The sequence below is a fragment of the Chiloscyllium plagiosum genome, chromosome 25, assembly GCF_004010195.1.
Source record: "Chiloscyllium plagiosum isolate BGI_BamShark_2017 chromosome 25, ASM401019v2, whole genome shotgun sequence".
Classification (NCBI taxonomy): domain Eukaryota; kingdom Metazoa; phylum Chordata; class Chondrichthyes; order Orectolobiformes; family Hemiscylliidae; genus Chiloscyllium; species Chiloscyllium plagiosum.
The window spans coordinates 48,932,251-48,951,570 of NC_057734.1; the positions used below are offsets into that span (position 1 = coordinate 48,932,251).

Sequence of the window (19,320 nt, forward strand, 5' to 3'; positions counted from 1 at the left end):
TTGCTAATCAGTCTCCCATGGGGAACCTTGGAGTCCATATAGATCACATCTACTGCTCTGCCCTCATCAATCCTCTTTGTTACTTCTTCAAAAAACTCAATCAAGTTTGTGAGACATGATTTCCCACGCACAGTAAACGCTGATGCAAAATACTCGTTTAGTATCTCCCCCATCTCCTGTGGCTCTACACGTAGGCTGCCTTGCTGATCTTTGAGGGGCCCTATTCTCTCCCCAGTTCACCTTTTGTCCTAAATGTATTTATCACCCATGGGTGGAGTTGAGCTCAGGTCCCTGGTGCTGCAAGACAGCAGTTCTCACCACGGTGTTACTGTCCAATATGTACTATATACAAGATGCACCAAAGATCCTCAGAGGGCACCTTCCAAATTCACAACGACGTCCATCTGGAAGGACAAGAAGGGTAACAGGTACAGGAGAACACCTGCAAATTCGTCTCAAAGCCACTCACCATCCTGACTTAGAAATATATGGCTCTTTCTTCAGGGTCGGGGGTCAAAGTCCTGAAACCCCCCCCACCCAAAGGCATTGTGTGTCAACCCATAGCATGTGGACTGCAGTGTTTCAAAGCGGCAGATCATCCTCACCTTCTGAAGGACAACTGGGAAAGGGCAGTGAACGCTGCCTCAACCAGAGATTTCCACAGGTAGTGAACATAAATTAAAATTCCAGCTAAGTTGGTCAATTCAACCAAACTCTGGCCTCCAAGCTGCTTTCCCATCAAGGGGCAGACAGCCTTCCTTCAGATACTTTAATCTACCTGCTCAGGTACGTTATCACCCCCCCCCGCCCCCCAGCGCCGGAGTGGGTGAACCCATAACACCGCCACTGTGACTCAAGGCTGTCTACAAAGGCATTTTTTTAATCACACTACCCATTCCAATCACATGACATCCAAAATGTTTCACAATGGGATCCCTCGTATAGAAAATTGGAGGAAATTTGCACACAGCAAGCTTACGCAATCAGTCAGATAAACCCACTGTAGTGGTGTCAGTTGAGGGATAGCTATTGGGCAGGCCCACCAGGAATAATGCTCTTAGTTTTTGGAATAATACTGTGGGATCATCGAGTCCACCTCAGAGTAAAGACAGCATTGCGCCCCCCTCCCCACCCAACTATTCATCAGTGCAGAACAGTCCCAGGCTGTTAGCCTAGGTTTCACACACCTATCCTTGGGTAGCACCTACCCCCTCCCCTCACTGACTGGTCTGTTTATTTCTGCCATCACTGGAACGTTACCATCTTTAACCTGACTTCAAACCCTGATGAGCTTCCTGTTGTGCGGCAGTAATATAGAGCTGGGAAAAGGCACTCCCCTGGACAGGATTTGAGGAGGCTTCTCAAAACGGAAGACAGGATTGGGAAGGGTTTTACCAGAATGTGGGGCAACACCAGCCCAATGTTTTGCCAGTGAAAATTGCGGAGGGTGACCACTCAAAGCCAGGGGCAGCTTGATGGCTCAGTGGTTAGCATGGCTGCCTTCCCGTGCAGTGATGCAGGAAGAGGTGCTGGATTTACCGAGTGTACCTAACAGGAGGTGTAGCTGAAATATAAATGGGAAAGGAGCTCATTCTCTGCAGCATTAGAGCAGCAAGATTTCAGTTTGTCCTTAGGCTGATAACCTAAGCACTCCTTTGCAGCAGACTGGGCAGGTTTCAGCCTGGATTGTGCTGTGGGAGTTCTGTTTCCATGGCGATGTGTAGGCTGGAGCTTGACACTTGCTGCCCCAGTGGGCAGTTCTTACTGTAGGCCTGAAAGAAAGAGCAAAGAGGAATCATTTTTCTGACCTTTGTGTTCTCCTGGTTTACAGGAGAGATGAGGATGGACCTGTCATGACAGCGCAGCAGGTATTTGAGGAGTTTATTTGCCAGCGCCTGATGCAGGGCTATCAGATCATCGTCCAGAGCAAGAACAGGCTATCGAGCACTGCAGCCTCAGCGCCTCTCAGCAGCAGCCCCCTCTACACTCGGGGTAAGGAGCCTTGCATGTGGTAGGTTTCCATGTGGCGCCGGGTGCCCGTTAGAAGAGTTTCTCTCCTGTATGTACCTGCACTTGCAAGAATGGGCCAGACTGACTGCGATCCCCTGAGCTGCTCAATAGCCTTCAGTGCCCTGAACCTAAACGTGAGGGAGATAGCTGTTGGGCTGGACTGCAAGAGGTGAGTGAGAACCCAGACCCTGTCTTCACAGGAGCGAATTCAGCACCAGGAAAGAGGAAAGGTTGGACGAACGTAAAACCTTTTTCCAACTGATGGTGGTATCACCATCATCAGCCCCGATGGTGGGTATTCTTGTGACCCCGTCCTCCTTGTTAAGGTGGGGGCGTGAGAGTACTGATGTTACATTTGGGGCAATCCATGCCCATCCCTTCATTAATCCGACCCGATGCAGGTATCCCACGTAGGTATGGTGCCACCTCTTCCCCCAGAGATGTCATTGCAACAGCACAGTGGCTCAGCGGTTAGCACTGCTGCCTCACAGCACCAGGGGCCCAGGATCGATTCCACCCTCGGCCGACTGTCTGTGTGGAGTTTGCACATACTCCCCGTGTCTGCGGGGGTTTCCTCCAGATTTTCCGGTTTCCTCCTGCAATCTGAAGATGTGCAGGTTAGGCTGAATTGGCCATGCTAAATTACCCCATAGTGTTCAGGGGTGTGTACGTTAGGGTGAATTGGCCATGCTAAATTACCCCATAGTGTTCAGGAGTGTGTAGGTTATGGTGAATTGGCCATGCTAAATTGTCCATAGTGATCAGGGATGTATAGGTTAGGTTGAATTGGCCATGCTAAATTACCCCATAGTGTTCAGGGATGTGTAGGTTAGGGTGAATTGGCCATGCTAAATTACCCATAGTGTTCAGGGATGTGTAGGTTAGGGTGATTTGGCCATGCTAAATTACCCATAGTGTTCAGGGATGTGCAGGTTAGGGTGAATTGGCCATGCTAAATTACACATAGTGTTCAGGGTTGTGAAGGTTAGGGTGAATTGGCTATGCTAAATTACCCCATAGTGTTCAGGGATGTGTAGGTTAGGGTGAATTGGCCATGCTAAATTGCCCCATAGTGTTCAGGGGTATGTAGGTTAGATGCATTGGTCAGGGGTAAATATAGAGTAATAGGGTAGGGGAATGGGTCTGGGTGAGTTACTCTTTGGAGGGTCAGTGTGGACTTGTTTCCTCACTGTAGGGATTTTATGATTCTATGATTCCAAGGTTCACCCACTCTCCGGGGATGTGGGGCAGCTATTTTAAACCTCTTCTGGTGCTCAACACTAAGCACTCATGCACATGGCTGCCTGTAGATGCTGTGGTAACGGACTTTGCCCCCTTGCCCTGACTCCATTTGGTGAAAGCCTAGCTGGACAGAATGCTCCCGGTCAAGGTCAGGGCCAACGCAACAGCTTGTAACTCCGGCCCCATCAACTGCCCTTCCTGCATTCATGTGGCTTCCCATGGTCCCCAGGCTGTCATCCTTAGAGGTGCCAAGTTGGCCAGCATGCTTTGAAAAGCAAAGCCCTGGAAGGGGTTTGCACCCAGTTGAAACGGAAACCCAATCCAACTGAAGCCCTTAAAGAGGACTTCGTGACACAGTATGTAGACAGGCCAACAAGGGGCGAGGCCACATTAGGTTTGGTACTGGGTAATGAACCAGGCCAGGTGTTAGATTTGGAGGCAGGTGAGCACTTTGGTGATAGTCACCACAATTTGGTGTGTTTACTTTAGTGATGGAAAGGGAAAGGAATATACCGCAGGGCAGTAGTTATAGCGGGTGTAAAGGCAATTAGGATGCGATTAGGCAAGATGTAGGATGCATAGGATGGGGAAGGAAACTGCAGGGGATGGACACAACCGAAATGTGGAGCTTGTTCAAGGAACAGCTACTGTGTGTCCTTGGTACGTTAATACCTGTCAGGCAGGGAGAAAGTGGTTGAGCAAGGAAACTTGGTTTACTAAAGACGCTGAATCTCTTGTCAAGAGGAAGAAGAAGGCTTACGTAAATATGAGACATGAAGGCTCAGTTAGGGTGCTTGAGAGTTACAAGTTAGCCAGGAAGGACCTAAAGAGAGAGCTAACAAGAGCCAGGAGGGGACATGAGAAATCTTTGGCAGGTAGGATCAAGGAAAACCCTAAAGTTTTCTATTGGTATGTCAGGAATAAAAGAATGACTAGAGTAAGATGAGGGCCAGTCAAGGACAGTAGTGGAAAGTTGTGTGTGGAGTCCAAAGAGATAGGAGAGGTGCTAAATTAATATTTTTCGTCAGTATTCACATAGGAAGAAGAAAATGTGGTGGAGGACAACACTGAGGTACAGGTTATTAGACTAGACAGGATTGAGGTGCACAAGGAGGCAGTGTTAGCAAATCTGGAAAGTGTGAAAATAGGTAAGTCCCCTGGGCCGGATGGGATTTATCCTGGGATTCTCTGGGAAGCCAGGGAGGAGATTGCAGAGCCTTTGGCTTTGATCTTTGTCATCATTGTCAACAGCAATAGTGCCAGAGACTGGAGAATAGCAAATGTTATCCCCTTGTAATAATACAATCACAACTCTGGTAATTATAGACCTGTGAGCCTTACTTTGGCTGTGTGTAGGTGTTGGAAAGGATTAAAAGAGATGGGATTGATAATCATCTAGAAAGGGATAATTTGATCAGGGATAGTCAGCACGGTTTTGTGAAGGGTAGGTCGTGCCTCACAAATCTTATTGAGTTCTTTGAGAAGGTGACCAGACAGGTGGATGAGGGTAAAGCAGTTGATGTGGTGTATGTGGATTTCAGTAAAGTTCCCCATGATAGGCTATTGCAAAATATAGAGACATGGGATTGAGGGTGATTTAATGATTTGGATTAGAAATTGGCTAGCTAAAAAAAGGTGGTGGTTGACGGGAAATGTTCATCCTGGAGTTCAGTTACTAGTGGTGTACCACAAGGATCTGTTTTGGGGCCACATCTGTTTGTCATTTTTATAACTGACCTGGATGAGGGCGCAGAAGGATGGGTTAGTAAATTTGCGGATGACACTAAGGTCGGTGGAGTTGTGGACAGTGCTGAAGGATGTTATAGGTTACAGAGGGGCATAGATAAGCTGCAGAGCTGGGCTGAGAGGTGGCAAATTGAGTTTAATGCGGCAAAGTGAGAGGTGATCCACTTTGGAAGGAGTAACAGGAATACAGAGTTTTCCTGGGCTAATGGTAACATTCTTGGTAGTGTAGATGAGCTGAGAAATCTCGGTGTCTATGTGCATAGATCCCTAAAAGTTGCCACCTGAGTTGATAGGGTTGTTCAGAAGACTTCCAGTATGTTAGCCTTGATCGATGGAGGGATTGAGTTTCTGAACCATGAGGTCATGCTGCAGCTGTACAAAACTCAGGAGCAGCCGCACTTGGAGTATTGTGTACAGGTCTGGTCACCGCATTATAAGAAGGAAGTGGAAGCTTTGGAAAGTGTGCAGAACACATTTACCAGGATGTTACCTGATAGGGAGGAAAGGTCTAATGAGGAAAGGCTGAGGGACTTGAGGCTGTTTTCATTAGAGAGAAGAAGGTTGAGAGGTGACTTAATTGAGTCGTACAAGATGATCCGAGCGTTAGATAGGGTGGACAGGGAGAGCCTTTTTCCTCAAATGGTGATGGCGAGCACGAGGGGACATAGCTTTAAATTGAGGGGTGATAGATACAGGACAGATGTCAGAGATGGTTCCTTTACTCCGAGAGTAGTGGGGGCGTGGAACACACTGCCTGCGACAGTAGTAAACTCGCCACCTTAAGGCCATTAAATGGTCACTGGATAAACCTATGGACGAAAATATGTAGGTTAGATGGGCTTCAGATTGGTTTCACAGGTCAGCGCAACATCGAGGGTTGAAGGGCCTGTACTGCGCTGGAATGTTCTATGGCAGGCAGAAATGATCCTGAATGATAAGATGGCGAAAGGTGTCAGTGTGAGAGAGAGCTCACTTTCCAGTCGGAATCTCAGTGAGTAGTTGGACAGATCGTGGGGTGGTTGGGCGGAGGGGTTATAAGACCAACTCCTCATCCTAGTCCATCATTTGGACAGCGTGGTGGCTCAGTGGTGTGCACTGCTGCCTCACAGCACCAGAGACCTGGGTTCGATTCCACCCTCAGGCGACTGTCTGTGTGGAGTTTGTACATTCTCCTGTGTCTGCGTGGGTTTCCTCCGGGTGCTCCAGTTTCTTTCTACTGTCCTAAGATGTGCAGGTTAGGTCAACTGGCCATGCTAAATTGTCCTGTAGAGTCCAGGGATGTGCAGGCTAGGTGGGTTAGTCGTGGGAAATGCAGGATTACAGGAATGGGGGTGATGGATCTGGGTGGAATGCTGTTTTGGAGGATCAGTGTGGACACGATGGGCTGAATGGCCTGCTTCCACACTGTAGGGATTCTATGATCATTGGAGAGTAAAAGGTCAGTGTTTAACCTATTGATCTCCTTGTCCCTGTGATAGAGGGGGCAAGTGTAATGTTGAGCTATGAGTCGAAAGTCAGTGTGTACCCGAAGAATAAGTCCAAGCCTCCGCTTTCTCATAGCCGCCATCAGCCTCTGGGCTCTAACGGGTCTCTGTGCTAGTTCCCCCAGGGCCTCTGGGCTCTAACGGGTCTCTGTGCTAGTTCTTTCAGGGCCTCTGGGCTCTAACGGGTCTCTGTGCTAGTTCCCCCAGGGCCTCTGGGCTCTAACGGGTCTCTGTGCTAGATTCCCCCGGGCCTCTGGGCTCTAACGGGTCTCTGTGCTAGATTCCCCCCAGGGCCTCTGGGCTCTAACGGGTCTCTGTGCTAGTTCCCCCAGGGCCTCTGGGCTCTAACGGGTCTCTGTGCTAGATTCCCCCCAGGCCTCTGGGCTCTAACGGGTCTCTGTGCTAGATCCCTCTGGGCTCTAACAGGTCTCTGTGCTAGATCCCCCCGGGTCTCTGGGCTCTAATGGGTCTCTGTGCTAGATCCCCTGGGCCCCACAGAAAGATCTAGGGCTTTCTCCATGAATAAGACACACTGCACTTAATTGAAGACATCCTTCCAGATGAACTTCAGTTATGAAATAAAATCTGAGCAATGCAGATGCTGGAAATCTGAAATACCGACGACACCAACAAAACCTGTCTTTTGTGGAGAGAAAAACAGTGTTTTGAGTTCAGTGTGACAGATGTTAGCTCTATTTCTCTCTCCACAGATGCTGCCAGAGCTGCTGAGTTCCTCCTGCACTTGCTGGGTTTGGTTTAGTTGTGGAATGTCTGTTCAGTGACCTGTGTGTCATCCTCATGCCTGCAGGTCTGGTATCCAGGAACAAGCTGGAGGAGGAGGAGACTGCCTTTTGGCTGAGCATGGGCCGCACTTTTCATAAGGTCTGCCTAAAGGACAAGATCATAACTGTGACCCGCTACCTGCCCAAGTAAGTGGGGAGCAGCTGGTCCAGCGCTGCTGCTTACATGGCTGGGGTAATTCAACCCAGGCTGGGGTGGGCATTTTTCCATTTTTTTTTTTTTGCGTCTTCTGCAAAGTAAGAGGAGAGCACGAGCCCAGAATGGCAAACGGGAGCGGAGCTGGAGATTTGAACGTGGGCCACTCAGGGTTACAGTGTGTCTGTGCCACTCGTCAGCCCCAGGCACATTGATCCCAGTTGGTAGAGCAAGTTTAAATCCCCCCAGCATGGCCAAAGCACATCTGAATAGAGTGCTCCCCCAGCTCACAGAAGTAAGACTGCACAATACGTGTCTGTCTGGGGAGAAAGGAACAAGACAAATTGCATTTATGTAGCATCCTTTCAAAGCAGTTTGCAGTCACTGAAGTGTACACTACCTTTCATGACATGGCCACCTGCACTTTCCCTTCCCTTGTGGTTAGCTTACACTCCTGATGGAATTGATGACGAGATACTAGCATGCATAGGGAACTGCCTAATTGACAGAAAACAGATAAATGGTCGTTCTCAGGTTGGCAATCTGTAACTAGTGGAATGCTAAGGTACAATGGGCCAAATGGCCTCTTTCTACTCCATTACGCTCCTGTGATTCACTGCTGGTGGCTTGGCTATTTGCAATGTTTATCCACGGCCTGGATGAAGGGACTGAGTGCTTTGAAGCCAGTTTCCAAAGATGGGTGGAAAAGGATGCAGAGGCAGGTTAGGTGAGTGAACCGGTGGAGTATCATGTGGGAAAATATGAGGCTGTGTGCTTACACGGGAAGATTAATAAAGTAGAATACAATGTGAATGGTGTGAGACTGCAGAGCCCTGTGGTACAGGGGGGATCAGAGTCCCTTTTACAAAGAATCACATCGAGTCAACATGTAGGGATAGCAAGTAGAAAAACAATTGGGATGTTGGCCTTTGCTACAAAAGAGGGTGGATTGTTAACATTGGGAGGTCTCGCTGCAGCTGTGCAGGCCATGGGTAGGACTGTTGTGGTCTCCTTCCTTATGTGAGGGATGCACTTACATTGGAAGCAGTTCTGTGTCGGTTCACTCGGCTGATTCCTTGGATAAAGAGGTTACCCTGTGAGGAGGGGTTGAACAAATTGCGCCAAGCCTTGTTGAAGTGTAGGGGAATGAGAGGTGACCTTATTGAGCTGCCTTGACCGGCCGGATGCTGAAAGGATGATCCCTGTGGCAGGATCTAGAACGCGGGGGCACAGTTTAAAATAAGAGCTGAAGCAGGTGGCTGGAACCACAAGCTGCCTGCTGTGTTGGAAGTGTCCTTTTGTTTAGTGCTGCTTTCATTCTGGGAAGGTATGCTGACCAAACTCCCTTAAAACCTATCAAGGCAATAGCCTAAGGAGTAACTTTTATTAAAGGCAAGTGTAAGGTGCTATGTTTCAGTTGTGATTTGTTGGTCAAACTACTTGGCTTAAAGCAACACACGCTTTATTCTTATATCACAGTTAAAATACAGACACACAAAAAGAATTGGCAAAACTAACTCTATCGAAATACTTAACAAAATAAGACATTATTTCATGACTAATCTAATGTTCCAATAGAACAGTCTTGGCACAGGCAAATTCAGCATATCAGATTTCCTTCACTTGCTGTCTCCAGTCCAGGAGAAGGAACACTGACAGAATAAATCTAGCAGCAGAGAGAGCGCTCAAGCTTTTTGCAACAGCAGAGCGAGACAGCTGTATCTAGCAGCTTCAACTCCAAAAACCCCCTTCACCAACTGGAACACAGAACAGTACAGCACAGTGCAGACCCTTCGGCCCTCAATGTTGGGCCCGCCTTTTATCCTACTCAGACTAACCTACATACACTTCAATTTTCTATCATCCATGTGCTTAAATGTCCCTAATGTATCTGACTAATACCACCACTGACAATGCATTTCACACACCCACCACCATCTGTGTAAAGAACCGACCTCTGACATCTCCCCTAAACCTTCGTCCAATCACCTTAAAATTATGCCCCCTCGTGATTGACATTTCCACCCTGGGAACAAGTCTCTGGCTATCCACTCTATCTATGCCTCTCATCATCTTGTACACCTCTAACAAGTCATCTCTCATCCTCTTTCGTTGCAATGAGAAAACTCCGAGCTCCCTCAACCTTTCTTCATAAGACATGCCCTCCAGTTCAGACAGCATCCTGGTAAACCTCCTCTGTACTCTCTCTAAAGCTTCCACATCCTCCCTATAATGATGCGACCAGAACTGAACACAATATTCCAAGTGTGGTCTAACCAGGGCTCTGTAGAGCTGCAGCATAACCTTGAGGCTATTACACTTGATCCCCTTGCTAGTGAAAGCCAACACACCATATACCTCCTTAACAACCCTATCAAGTTGGGTGACAACTTTGAGGGATCTTTGGACGTGGACCCCAAGATCCCTCTGTTCCTCCACACTGCCAAGAATTCTGCCTTTAACCCTGTATTCTGCATTCACATTTGACCTTCCGAAGTGAATCACTTCACACTTTTCCAGGTTGAACTCCATCTGCCACTTCTCAGCCCAGCTCTGCATCCTGTCAATGTCCCGTTGCAACCTACAACAGCCCTCCACACTCTCCACAACTCCTCCAACCATCGTGTCATTGGAAAACTTACTAACCCACCTTTCCACTTCCTCATCCAAGTCATTTATATAAATCACAAAGAGCAGAGGTCCCAGAACCGATCCCTGCAGAACACCACTGATCACCGAGCTCCAGGCTGAATGCTTTCTGTCTACTATCACCCTCTGTCTTCTATAGGCCATCCAATTCTGTATCCAAACAGCCAAATTTCCCTCTATGCCATGACTCCTGACTTTCTGAATGAGCCTACCGTGGGGAACCTTATCAAACGCCTTGCTCAAATCCATGTAAACCACATCCACTGCTCTACCTTCATCAATGTGTTTTGTCACTCCCTCAAAGATTTCAATAAGGCATGTAAGACATGACCTGCCCCTTTCAGAGTCATGCTGACTACCTCTAATCAGACTATGCTTTTCCAAATAATTATAAATCCTGACTCTCTGAGTCCTCTCCAATACTTTGCCCTCCACTGACATAAGGCTGATTGGTCTGTAGTTCCCAGGATTATCCCTACTCTCTTTCTTGAACAAGGGAATAACATTTGCCATCCTCCAATCATCTGGCACTACTCCTGTGGACAGTGAGGACACAAATATCATGCCAAAGGTGCAGCAATCTCCTCCTTCGCTTCCTGTAGTAACCTTGGGTATGTCCCGTCTGGCCCAGGGGATTTATCTATCCTTATGTTTTTCAAAATTTCCAGCACGTCCTCCTCCTTAACATCAACCTGTCACTGTGTTTCACACTGTCCTCACAAAGGACACGGTCCCTCTCACTAGTGAATACTGAAGCAAAGTATTCATTAAGGACCTTCTCTACCTCCTCCGACTCCAGGCACAAGTTTGCCTCACTATCCCTGATCGGCCCTACCCTCACTCTGGCCATCCTCTTGTCCCGTACATAAGTGAGAGGTTTCCCTTAATCCTATCCGCCAAGGGTTTTTCATGCCCCCTTCTAGCTCTCCTAAGTCCATCCTTCAGTTCCATCCTGACTACCCTGTAACCCTCTAAAGCCCTGTCCGATCCTTGCTTCCTCAACCTTAAGTAAGCTTCCTTATTCCTCTTGACTAGATGTTCCACATCCCTCGTCACCTAAGGTTCCTTCACCCTACCATCCTTCCTTGACTCAGTGGGACAGACCTGTCCAGCACTCGCAGCAAGTGCTCCCTCAACAACCTCCAGACTTCTGTCATGCATTTCCCTGAGAATATCTGCTCCCGGTTTATGTTCCACAGTTCCTGTCTAAAAGCATTGTAATTCCCCCTCCCCGAATTAAATACTTTCCCATACCGTCTGCTCCCATCCCTCTCCATGCCTATAGTAAAGGTCAGGGAGTTGTGATCACTATCACCAAGAGATCTGACACCTGGCCTGGTTTGTTGCCAAGCACCAAATCCAATATGGCCTCCCTCTAGTCAGCTTATCTACATATTGAGTCAGGAATCCTTTCTGGACACACCTGACAAAATCTGCTCCTTCCAACTATTTGCACTAAGGCGGTTCCAATCAATATTAGGGAAGTTGAAGTCACCCACGACAACAACCCTGTTACTTCTGCACCTTTCCACAACTGCAGGGTCTGTTTCCATGCTGTACACCTCTATGACTCTATCTGTCCCCCAATCTGCTCCTCTGTGTCTCTGTTGCTATTGGGGGGGCTTGTAGAAAACTCCCAATCAAGTGACTGTTCCTTTCCTGTTTTTGACTTCCACCCTTACTGACTCTGCTGACAAACCCTTCCTCAAGAACCTCCCTTTCTGCAGCTGTGATACTGTCCCTGATTAGCAATGCCACTCCCCCCACCTCTTTTACCTCCCTCCCTATTCCTTTTGAAATATCTGAACCCTGGAACATCCAGCAACCATTCCTACTCCTGTGCTATCCAAGTCCCTGTAACAGCCACAATATCGTAACTCCAAGCACTGATTCATGCTCGAAGTTTATCATCCTTATTAGTGATGGGTTCACTAATATGGATTCACCATTAGATCCCAGGGGAAGGAAATGGTGTGCTGGGGTTGGGAAGTGGTTTACGTTAGATTAGATTCCCTACAGTAAGGAAACAGGCCCTTTACCCCATCAAGTCCACAATGACCCTCCAAAGATAAACTCATCCCCCTACTAGATATTTATCCCTGACTAATGCACCTAACACTGTGGGCAATTTAGCATGGCCAATTCACCTGACCTGCACATCTTTGGACAATAGACAACAGGTGCAGGAGTAGGCCATTCTGCCCTTGGAGTCTGCACCACCATTCAATATGATCATGGCTGATCATCCTTAATCAGTATCCTGTTCCTGCCTTATCTCCATAACCCTTGATTCCACTATCCTTGAGAGCTCTATCCAACGGGGGGCTTGTAGAAAACTCCCAATCAAGTGACTATTCCTTTCCTGTTTTTGACTTCCAACCTTACTGACTCTGCTGACAAACCCTTCCTCAACAACCTCCCTTTCTGCAGCTGTGATACTGTCCCTGATAAGCAATGCCACTCCCCCCACCTCTTTTACCTCCCTCCCTATTCCTTTTGAAACATCTAAACCCTGGAACATCCAGCAGCCATCCCTGCTCCTGTGATATCCAAATCCCTGTAACAGCCACAATATCGTAGCTCCAAGTATCCATGCTCTGAGTTTGTCACCCTTCTTCCTGACCCTTATTTCATTAAAACAGACACACTTCAACCCATCACACTGACTGTGCCTTTGCCCTGTCAACTGTCTATCTGTCCTCACAGACTCTCTGCACCTATATCTGACTGTCACCACCTACTCCATCATCTGATGCTGAGCTCCACTTCACACCCTTATGCCAATCTAGTTTAAACCTCCTTGTTTAAACTGAAAGCAAAATCAGAACCCTGGGTGTGTGTGAGCCTGACTCTACCCACTTCCTTTGCCAAATTAAAATAAAAACAAAAGTTATTCACTGAGTTTCCACTCAGCTCGGCACTGGCTTTTCAACACTCTTCAAGGGAGCCAGGACAGAACAAATCCCATGTAAAGGCCCATTACCTCACAATGCTCAGCTTGGCGTCAGGCTCACTGCCCTCCAATGGCAGACTTCAGGGTGACCGGTGGGACCCATTGAGTGTCAGGCCAGGCTGGCTAACAGCCCAGATCGGCTCTTTTGAGTTCTCTTGCCAGTTCTCCCGTTCTCTCTTGGACAGTCTAGCCCTCCCACCTCACACCTCATCTCTGCCCCCAACCAATCCCTATGCCACCTCAGTGTCTCTCAAAACTCCCCAACAGACTTTCTCGTTACCCTCCATGCCAACTCAGGGCCCTTCCACATTCAGCCAGCATCATGTGGGGCCTTGCTTTGTAGTGTAGGAAGGGTATTCAGGCTGTAGGGGATGGGATATGGGGGTATACAGATGAGGGGTACAGAGGGTGGCGTCAGGTGGTTGGCAGGGTTTAGATTAGATTCCCTACAGTGTGGACACAAGCCCTTCGGCCCAATAAGTCCACACTGACCCTCTGAAGAGCAACCCACCCATACCCATCTCCCTCTAACTAATGCACCTAACACTATGGGCAGTTTAGCATGGCCAATTCACATGACCTCCATATCTTTGGATTGTGGGAGGAAACCGGAGCACCCGGAGGAAACCCACACAGACACAGGGAGAATGTGCAAACTTCACACAGACACCCAAGGCTGGAATTGAACCCAGGTCCCTGGCACTGTTAGGCAGCAGTGCTAATCACTGAGCCACCATGCTGCCCTTAGTTAGCTGGGTTCAGAGTCTGATTGCCTGGGGAGGGCTGTCAGGGAGACCTCTTTGTGAGTGATAGAGGGCCAGTTGAGCAGTTCCCTAGATGTTGGCCTCAGTTTTAACTCTGTCCAACATTTTACAAAATTGTTACGGCACAGAAGGAGTATGGCAAATCGTGCCTACAGTGATTCTGTTGCCTAGCACCAAACTCCTGCTTTCCCCCCATACCCTTTCTGTCCAAGTAACCATCAAATACCCCTCCTGAATGCCTCAATTGAACACATTTCCAAGCAGTGCGTTCCAGACCCGAACTATTTGTGATGTAAAGGAAGACTTTCTTTCATCACCCTTTTGATTCTTTTGCATGTCACTTTAAATCTATACCCTCTCCATATTTTCTTTTATGAGCAGAAGCAGTTTCTCCCTGTGTGATCTAACCGGCCTGCTCTTGATCTTGAAAGCCTCCATCAGCTGCCCTCTCAACCTCCTTTCCAAAGGGAACAGACCTGCTGTTTACCCTCACTCCCAAAGTTTCTCATTCCTGCTGCCCATTCTTGTAAATCGCTTCTGCACTCTCTCTAATACATTCACATCCTTCCTGTGATATGGCGCCCATGACTGTACACAAGAACAAGGAATTGGTGAAGGGTGGTGGGGAGACAGGAAAGGAGGGATTGCAGATATGGGGAGGGTGAGGGCATCGTACAGTGGCTATGACTGACTGAGGATGGCTGTATTTTCATTCCTGATGAAGGGCTTGTGCCCGAAACGTCGACTCTCCCGCTCCTCAGGTGCTGCCTGACCGGCTGTGCTTTTTCAGCGCCACACTTTTCGACTGATCTGCAGCCCTTATTTTCTCTCAGCGACTGTATTCTCTGTCTGACATAGGTACCCTTATGAATCGGCTCAGATCCAGTACACCTACAGCCTGTGCCCACCACATTCCAACACGGAGTTTGTGTCATGCTGGGTAGAATTCTTACACGAGCGGCTGGAAGAGTACAAGTGGAATTACCTGGATCAGTATATCTGCTCGTCAGGCTCTGAGGATTTCAGGTAGATATCTCCACCTCTCCTTCCTGCCCACTTTCCTGTCTCTGAGCTCCCTCGAGGGTTCTGGTTGCTCTGTCAGACCCACAGAAAGTTGTTCTGCTGTGGAGCATGAACCTCAGACACGGGTAAAGGATGCAGCTCAGTGCCAGAATCCCACCGAGAGGAGAAGGACACCGTAGGTGCCAGCTACAGACGTACCGTGGGAGAATTCTGAGAACCGCATGCTGTGTGTGAGAGAGATCCTGTGTACGTAGGAGTCAGCTAGGCACCGGGCCAAGATTAGAAGTCTCAATAACAAGAAGATGTTTGCTTGTGCCCTTGATCTGTGATACACCACTTTTCTCCAGCCTGATCTATTCCAGTAATCTCTCAGCTGGCGTTCTACCCAGCAACCTCCATTGTCTAGAGTTCATTCACGTTTCTGTGGCCTCCCCCCTCCCTATCTGTGTACTCTCCTGAAACTTGAAAGATTTACAAGGATGTTGCCAGGGTTAGAGGATTTGAGCTATAAGGAGAGGTTGAACAGGTTGGGGCTGTTTTCCCTGGAGCGTCGGAGGCTGAGGGGCGACCTTATAGAGGTTTACAAAATCATGAGGGACATGGATAGGATAAATAGACATCGTCTTTTCCCTGGGGTCGGGTAGTCCAGAACTAGAGGGCATAGGTTTAGGGTGAGAGGGGAAAGATATAAAAGAGACCTAAGGGGCAACGTTTTCACACAGAGGGTGGTACGTGTATGGAATGAGCTGCCAGAGGAAGTGGTGGAGGCTGGTACAATTACAGCATTTAAGAGGCATTTGGATGGGTATATGAATAGAAAGGGTTTGGAGGGATATGGGCCAAGTGCTGGCAGGTGGGACTAGATTGGGTTGGGATATCTGGTCGGCACGGACGGGTTGGACATGCTGTACATCGCTATGACTCTAAGTCTCCCAGATCTTTATATCCATCAGTTCTAACCTTTTAACTTCTATTCTCTCTCATTTTTTGTTTCTCCTGTGTAGTCCGCGTGCACTAGTGACCTGGAAGTTGATGCGTTGGCATGCCAACTGGCGATGCGCAGACCCTCTCAGGAGCCAAGCATCTTAAAGCGAACATTTCTCTTAGCCGTTCTGCCCCCCTCCCAACCCAGACCCCGTTTTTAACCGCTCCATCATTAGTGGCCATGCATTATGCCGTCTCATCTTCAAGCTCTTGCATTTCCTCTCTGAACCTCTCCACCTCGCTGCCCTCCATTTCTTTTCTTGTGGGATGTGGCTGTCGCTGGCTTGACCAGCACTTATTGCCCGTCCTTAGTTGCCCTTGGGAGGGCGGTGGTGAGCTGTGTTCTGGAACTGCTCAGTCCATGTGCTGTGGGTTGACCCACAATGCCCTTAGGGTGGGAATTCCATGATTCTGGCCCAGTAACAGTGAAGGAACAGCGATATATTTCCAAGTCAGGATGGTGAGTGGCTTGGACGGGAGTATACATTTAAAATGTTCCTTAAAAAAGAACGCCTTTGACCAAGCTTCTGGTCTCGGATTTCCCTATCACCTTTGCATCAGATTTTATCTGGCAGCACTCCTGTGAAGCATTCTGGGTAATCTCTTGTACTAAAAGTGTGGTATAAATGCAAGTTGTTCTTGAAGTAAGTGAGACTGTGAAGTCGGTGAGTAAGTCTCTTTGTTTTTGTCTTGCTGCTCCAAAGCCTGATAGAATCCCTGAAGTTCTGGAGGACGCGGTTCCTTCTGCTCCCGGCCTGTGTAACAGCTACCAAGCGGATCGTAGAGGGAGAGAGCCGCTGTGATGTTTACGGAGAGAAGCTCCACTCAGACCAGGAGGAGTGGCAGCTGCTGGATGGCTTCATTCGCTTCGTCGAGGGTTTGAATCGAATCCGGAGACGGCATCGTTCCGACAGAATCATCCGGGTGAGGCTGCTGTTTGACCTTCCAGTGGGACACCCCTTATTGGCACCAGGGACTGGGACAGTAGAGTGTGTAGTTGACCTGACCAGGGGCGAGCTGTGTTGATGTTTGGCAGCTGCCCGGCATCGCTCTGACTGTGAACCACCTTTCTCAGTTCTTTACTGTCCTATTGGACTTGAGAGGCAGTATTCCCATTCAGTAAGGGAGGGAAGAGATTAACATTGCCCAATGAAAACAGAAATCACTGGAAAAGCTCAGCAGGTCTGGCAGCACCTGTGGAGAGAAATCAGAGTTAACGGTTGGAACCAGTGACTCTTCCTCAGAGCAGATGGTGACTAGGAAATTGTCAGTGTATATGCAGAAGATCGGGTGATAAGTTCTGCCCACAAACAAATACCCCGAGCTTCCAGTTACCTGCCACTTGCCCAGCCCCCCGCCGTTCCCTGTCCAACATCCCTGTCTCAGGCTTGCTGCAGTGCTCCAGGGAAGCTCAGCACAAGCTGGAAGAACAGCACCTCATTTTCCGCTTGGGGACCCTGCAGCCGCTGGATTCAGTATCGAGTTCAATCATTTTCGGGTCTGAGCACCTTCTCCCATGTCCTTCCCCCAACCCCCACACACCAGGCCTTGTCATCACATGGGCTGCTACCACACACACCCCATTGTGAGTCACTAACCGTCCCCATTAAAACCTATTCACCCTTCTAGCCAGATTGTCAACCCCTCCTTTGTACATCCTGCCTTTGGGTTCTATCCGCATCGATCATTTACTCCTTATCCCCTCCCCCGACCCTCTCTTCTGCGTATTTTGCCAGCTACTGTCAGTCTGTGGAAGGGTCACTTGACCCAAAGCATTACCTCTGATTTCTCTCCACAAATGTTGCAAGACCTCATGAGTTTTTTCAGCAATTTCAGTTTGTTTCTGATTTCCAGCATCCACAGTTGTTTTTGATTTTTAACTTTGCTTAACTTGCTTTGGCTGAACTGCGCCAACTAACATAATGTACAGTATACAGGTTAACACCAGAGGAAGGGCTTTAGTGAAAATGCCGATTTCTGAAGTAAATGGGTACACCCTCCCTCTTACAGTTAGTGAGGAAATAAATCGTAACCATCCATTGGACTCGATTTTGCTGGAATAAAATTGAGTGATCTCACGACAAAATTAACTGTCAACTTGTGGTGAGGAAGAGATGAAGCATTAATCTCTTCCCCAAGTACAGTTAATTGTAGTCCTTGTGTCATGAGCATGTGCAAACCGTATCTTGCCCTGCTTGACCTCCAACCTGAGTTTCACAATGTTACTGCTTTCGCACATGGATAGTAGAACAGTACAGGCCCTTCGACCCTGGATGTTTTACCATTTATCCTACTCTAACATCAAACTAACCAATGTAACCTTCATTTTATTATTATCCAAGAGTCACTTAAATGTCCCTAACGTATCTAACTGTACTACCACTGCTGACGGTGCATTCCACACACCCACCGCTCTCTGTGTAAAGAACCTACCTCTGACATCTCCCTTAAACCTTCCTCCAATCATTTTAAAATTATGCCCCCTTGTGATAGACATTTCTGCCCTGGGAACAAGTCTCTGGCTACCCACTCTATTTACGCCTCTCATCATCTTGTACACCTCTATCAAGTCACCTCTCATCCTCCTTCACTCCAATGAGAAAAGCCCTAGCTCCCTCAACCTTTCTTCATAAGACATGCCCTCCAGTCCAGGCAGCAGCCTGGTAAATCTCCATTGCACCCTCTCTAAAGCTTCCATATCCTTCCTATAATGAGTCCATTAGGCTTGACACAGATAGTTAAGTCTGGTAATTAACAGTGTAAGGATACTGAAAGCTGGGATCACTCTTGGAAGGAGTAACAGGAATGCAGAATACTGGGCTAATGGTAAGATTCTTGGTCGTGCAGATGAACAGAGAGGTCTCTGTGTCCAGATCCCTGAAAGATACCAGCCAGGTTGATAGGGTTGTTAAGAAGGCATACGTGTTAGCTTTTATTGGTAAAGGGATTGCGTTTCGGAGCCATGAGGTCATGCTGCAGCTCTACAAAACTGGTGCGGCTGCACTTGGAGTATTGCATACAGTTCTGGTCGCTGCATTATAGGAATGATGTGGAAGCGTTGGAAAGGGTTCAGAGGATATTTACCAGGAAGTTGCCTGGTATGGAGGGAAGGTCTTATGAGGAAAGGCTGAGGGACTTGAGGCTGTTTCCATTAGAGAGCAGAAGGTTGAGAGGCGAATTAATTGAGACATACAAGATGATCAGAGGGTTAGATAGGGTGGACAGTCAAAGCCTTTTTCCTCGGATGGTGATGGCTAGCACGAGGGGACTTAGCTTTAAATTGAGGGGTGATTCACATATCGGACAGATGTCAGAGGTAGTTTCTTTACTCTGCCTGCGACGGTAGTAGACTCGCCAACCTTAAGGGCATTTAAATGGTCATTGGATAAAAATATGGATGAAAATGGAATAGTGTAGGATTGATAGGCTTCAGATTGGTTCCACAGGTCAGTACAACACCGCAGGCCAAATGGCCTGTTCTGCGCTGGAATGTCCTATGTTAACAGCGTGGGCCGAAGGGCCTGTTCTG

General features: G+C 48.1%; 1 protein-coding gene across 1 annotated transcript in view; it reads left to right on the top strand.

Moving 5' to 3' along the window:
- The window catches only part of depdc5 (DEP domain containing 5, GATOR1 subcomplex subunit), a 97,063-nt gene that overhangs the window by 24,800 nt on the left and 52,943 nt on the right, over window positions 1-19,320 (top strand). The window contains exons 6-9 of the mRNA XM_043716141.1: window positions 1,832-1,992; window positions 7,291-7,411; window positions 14,643-14,810; window positions 16,496-16,715. Of these exons, the coding sequence (XP_043572076.1) occupies window positions 1,832-1,992; window positions 7,291-7,411; window positions 14,643-14,810; window positions 16,496-16,715 (670 nt within the window). The remainder of the gene's footprint in view (window positions 1-1,831; window positions 1,993-7,290; window positions 7,412-14,642; window positions 14,811-16,495; window positions 16,716-19,320) is intronic.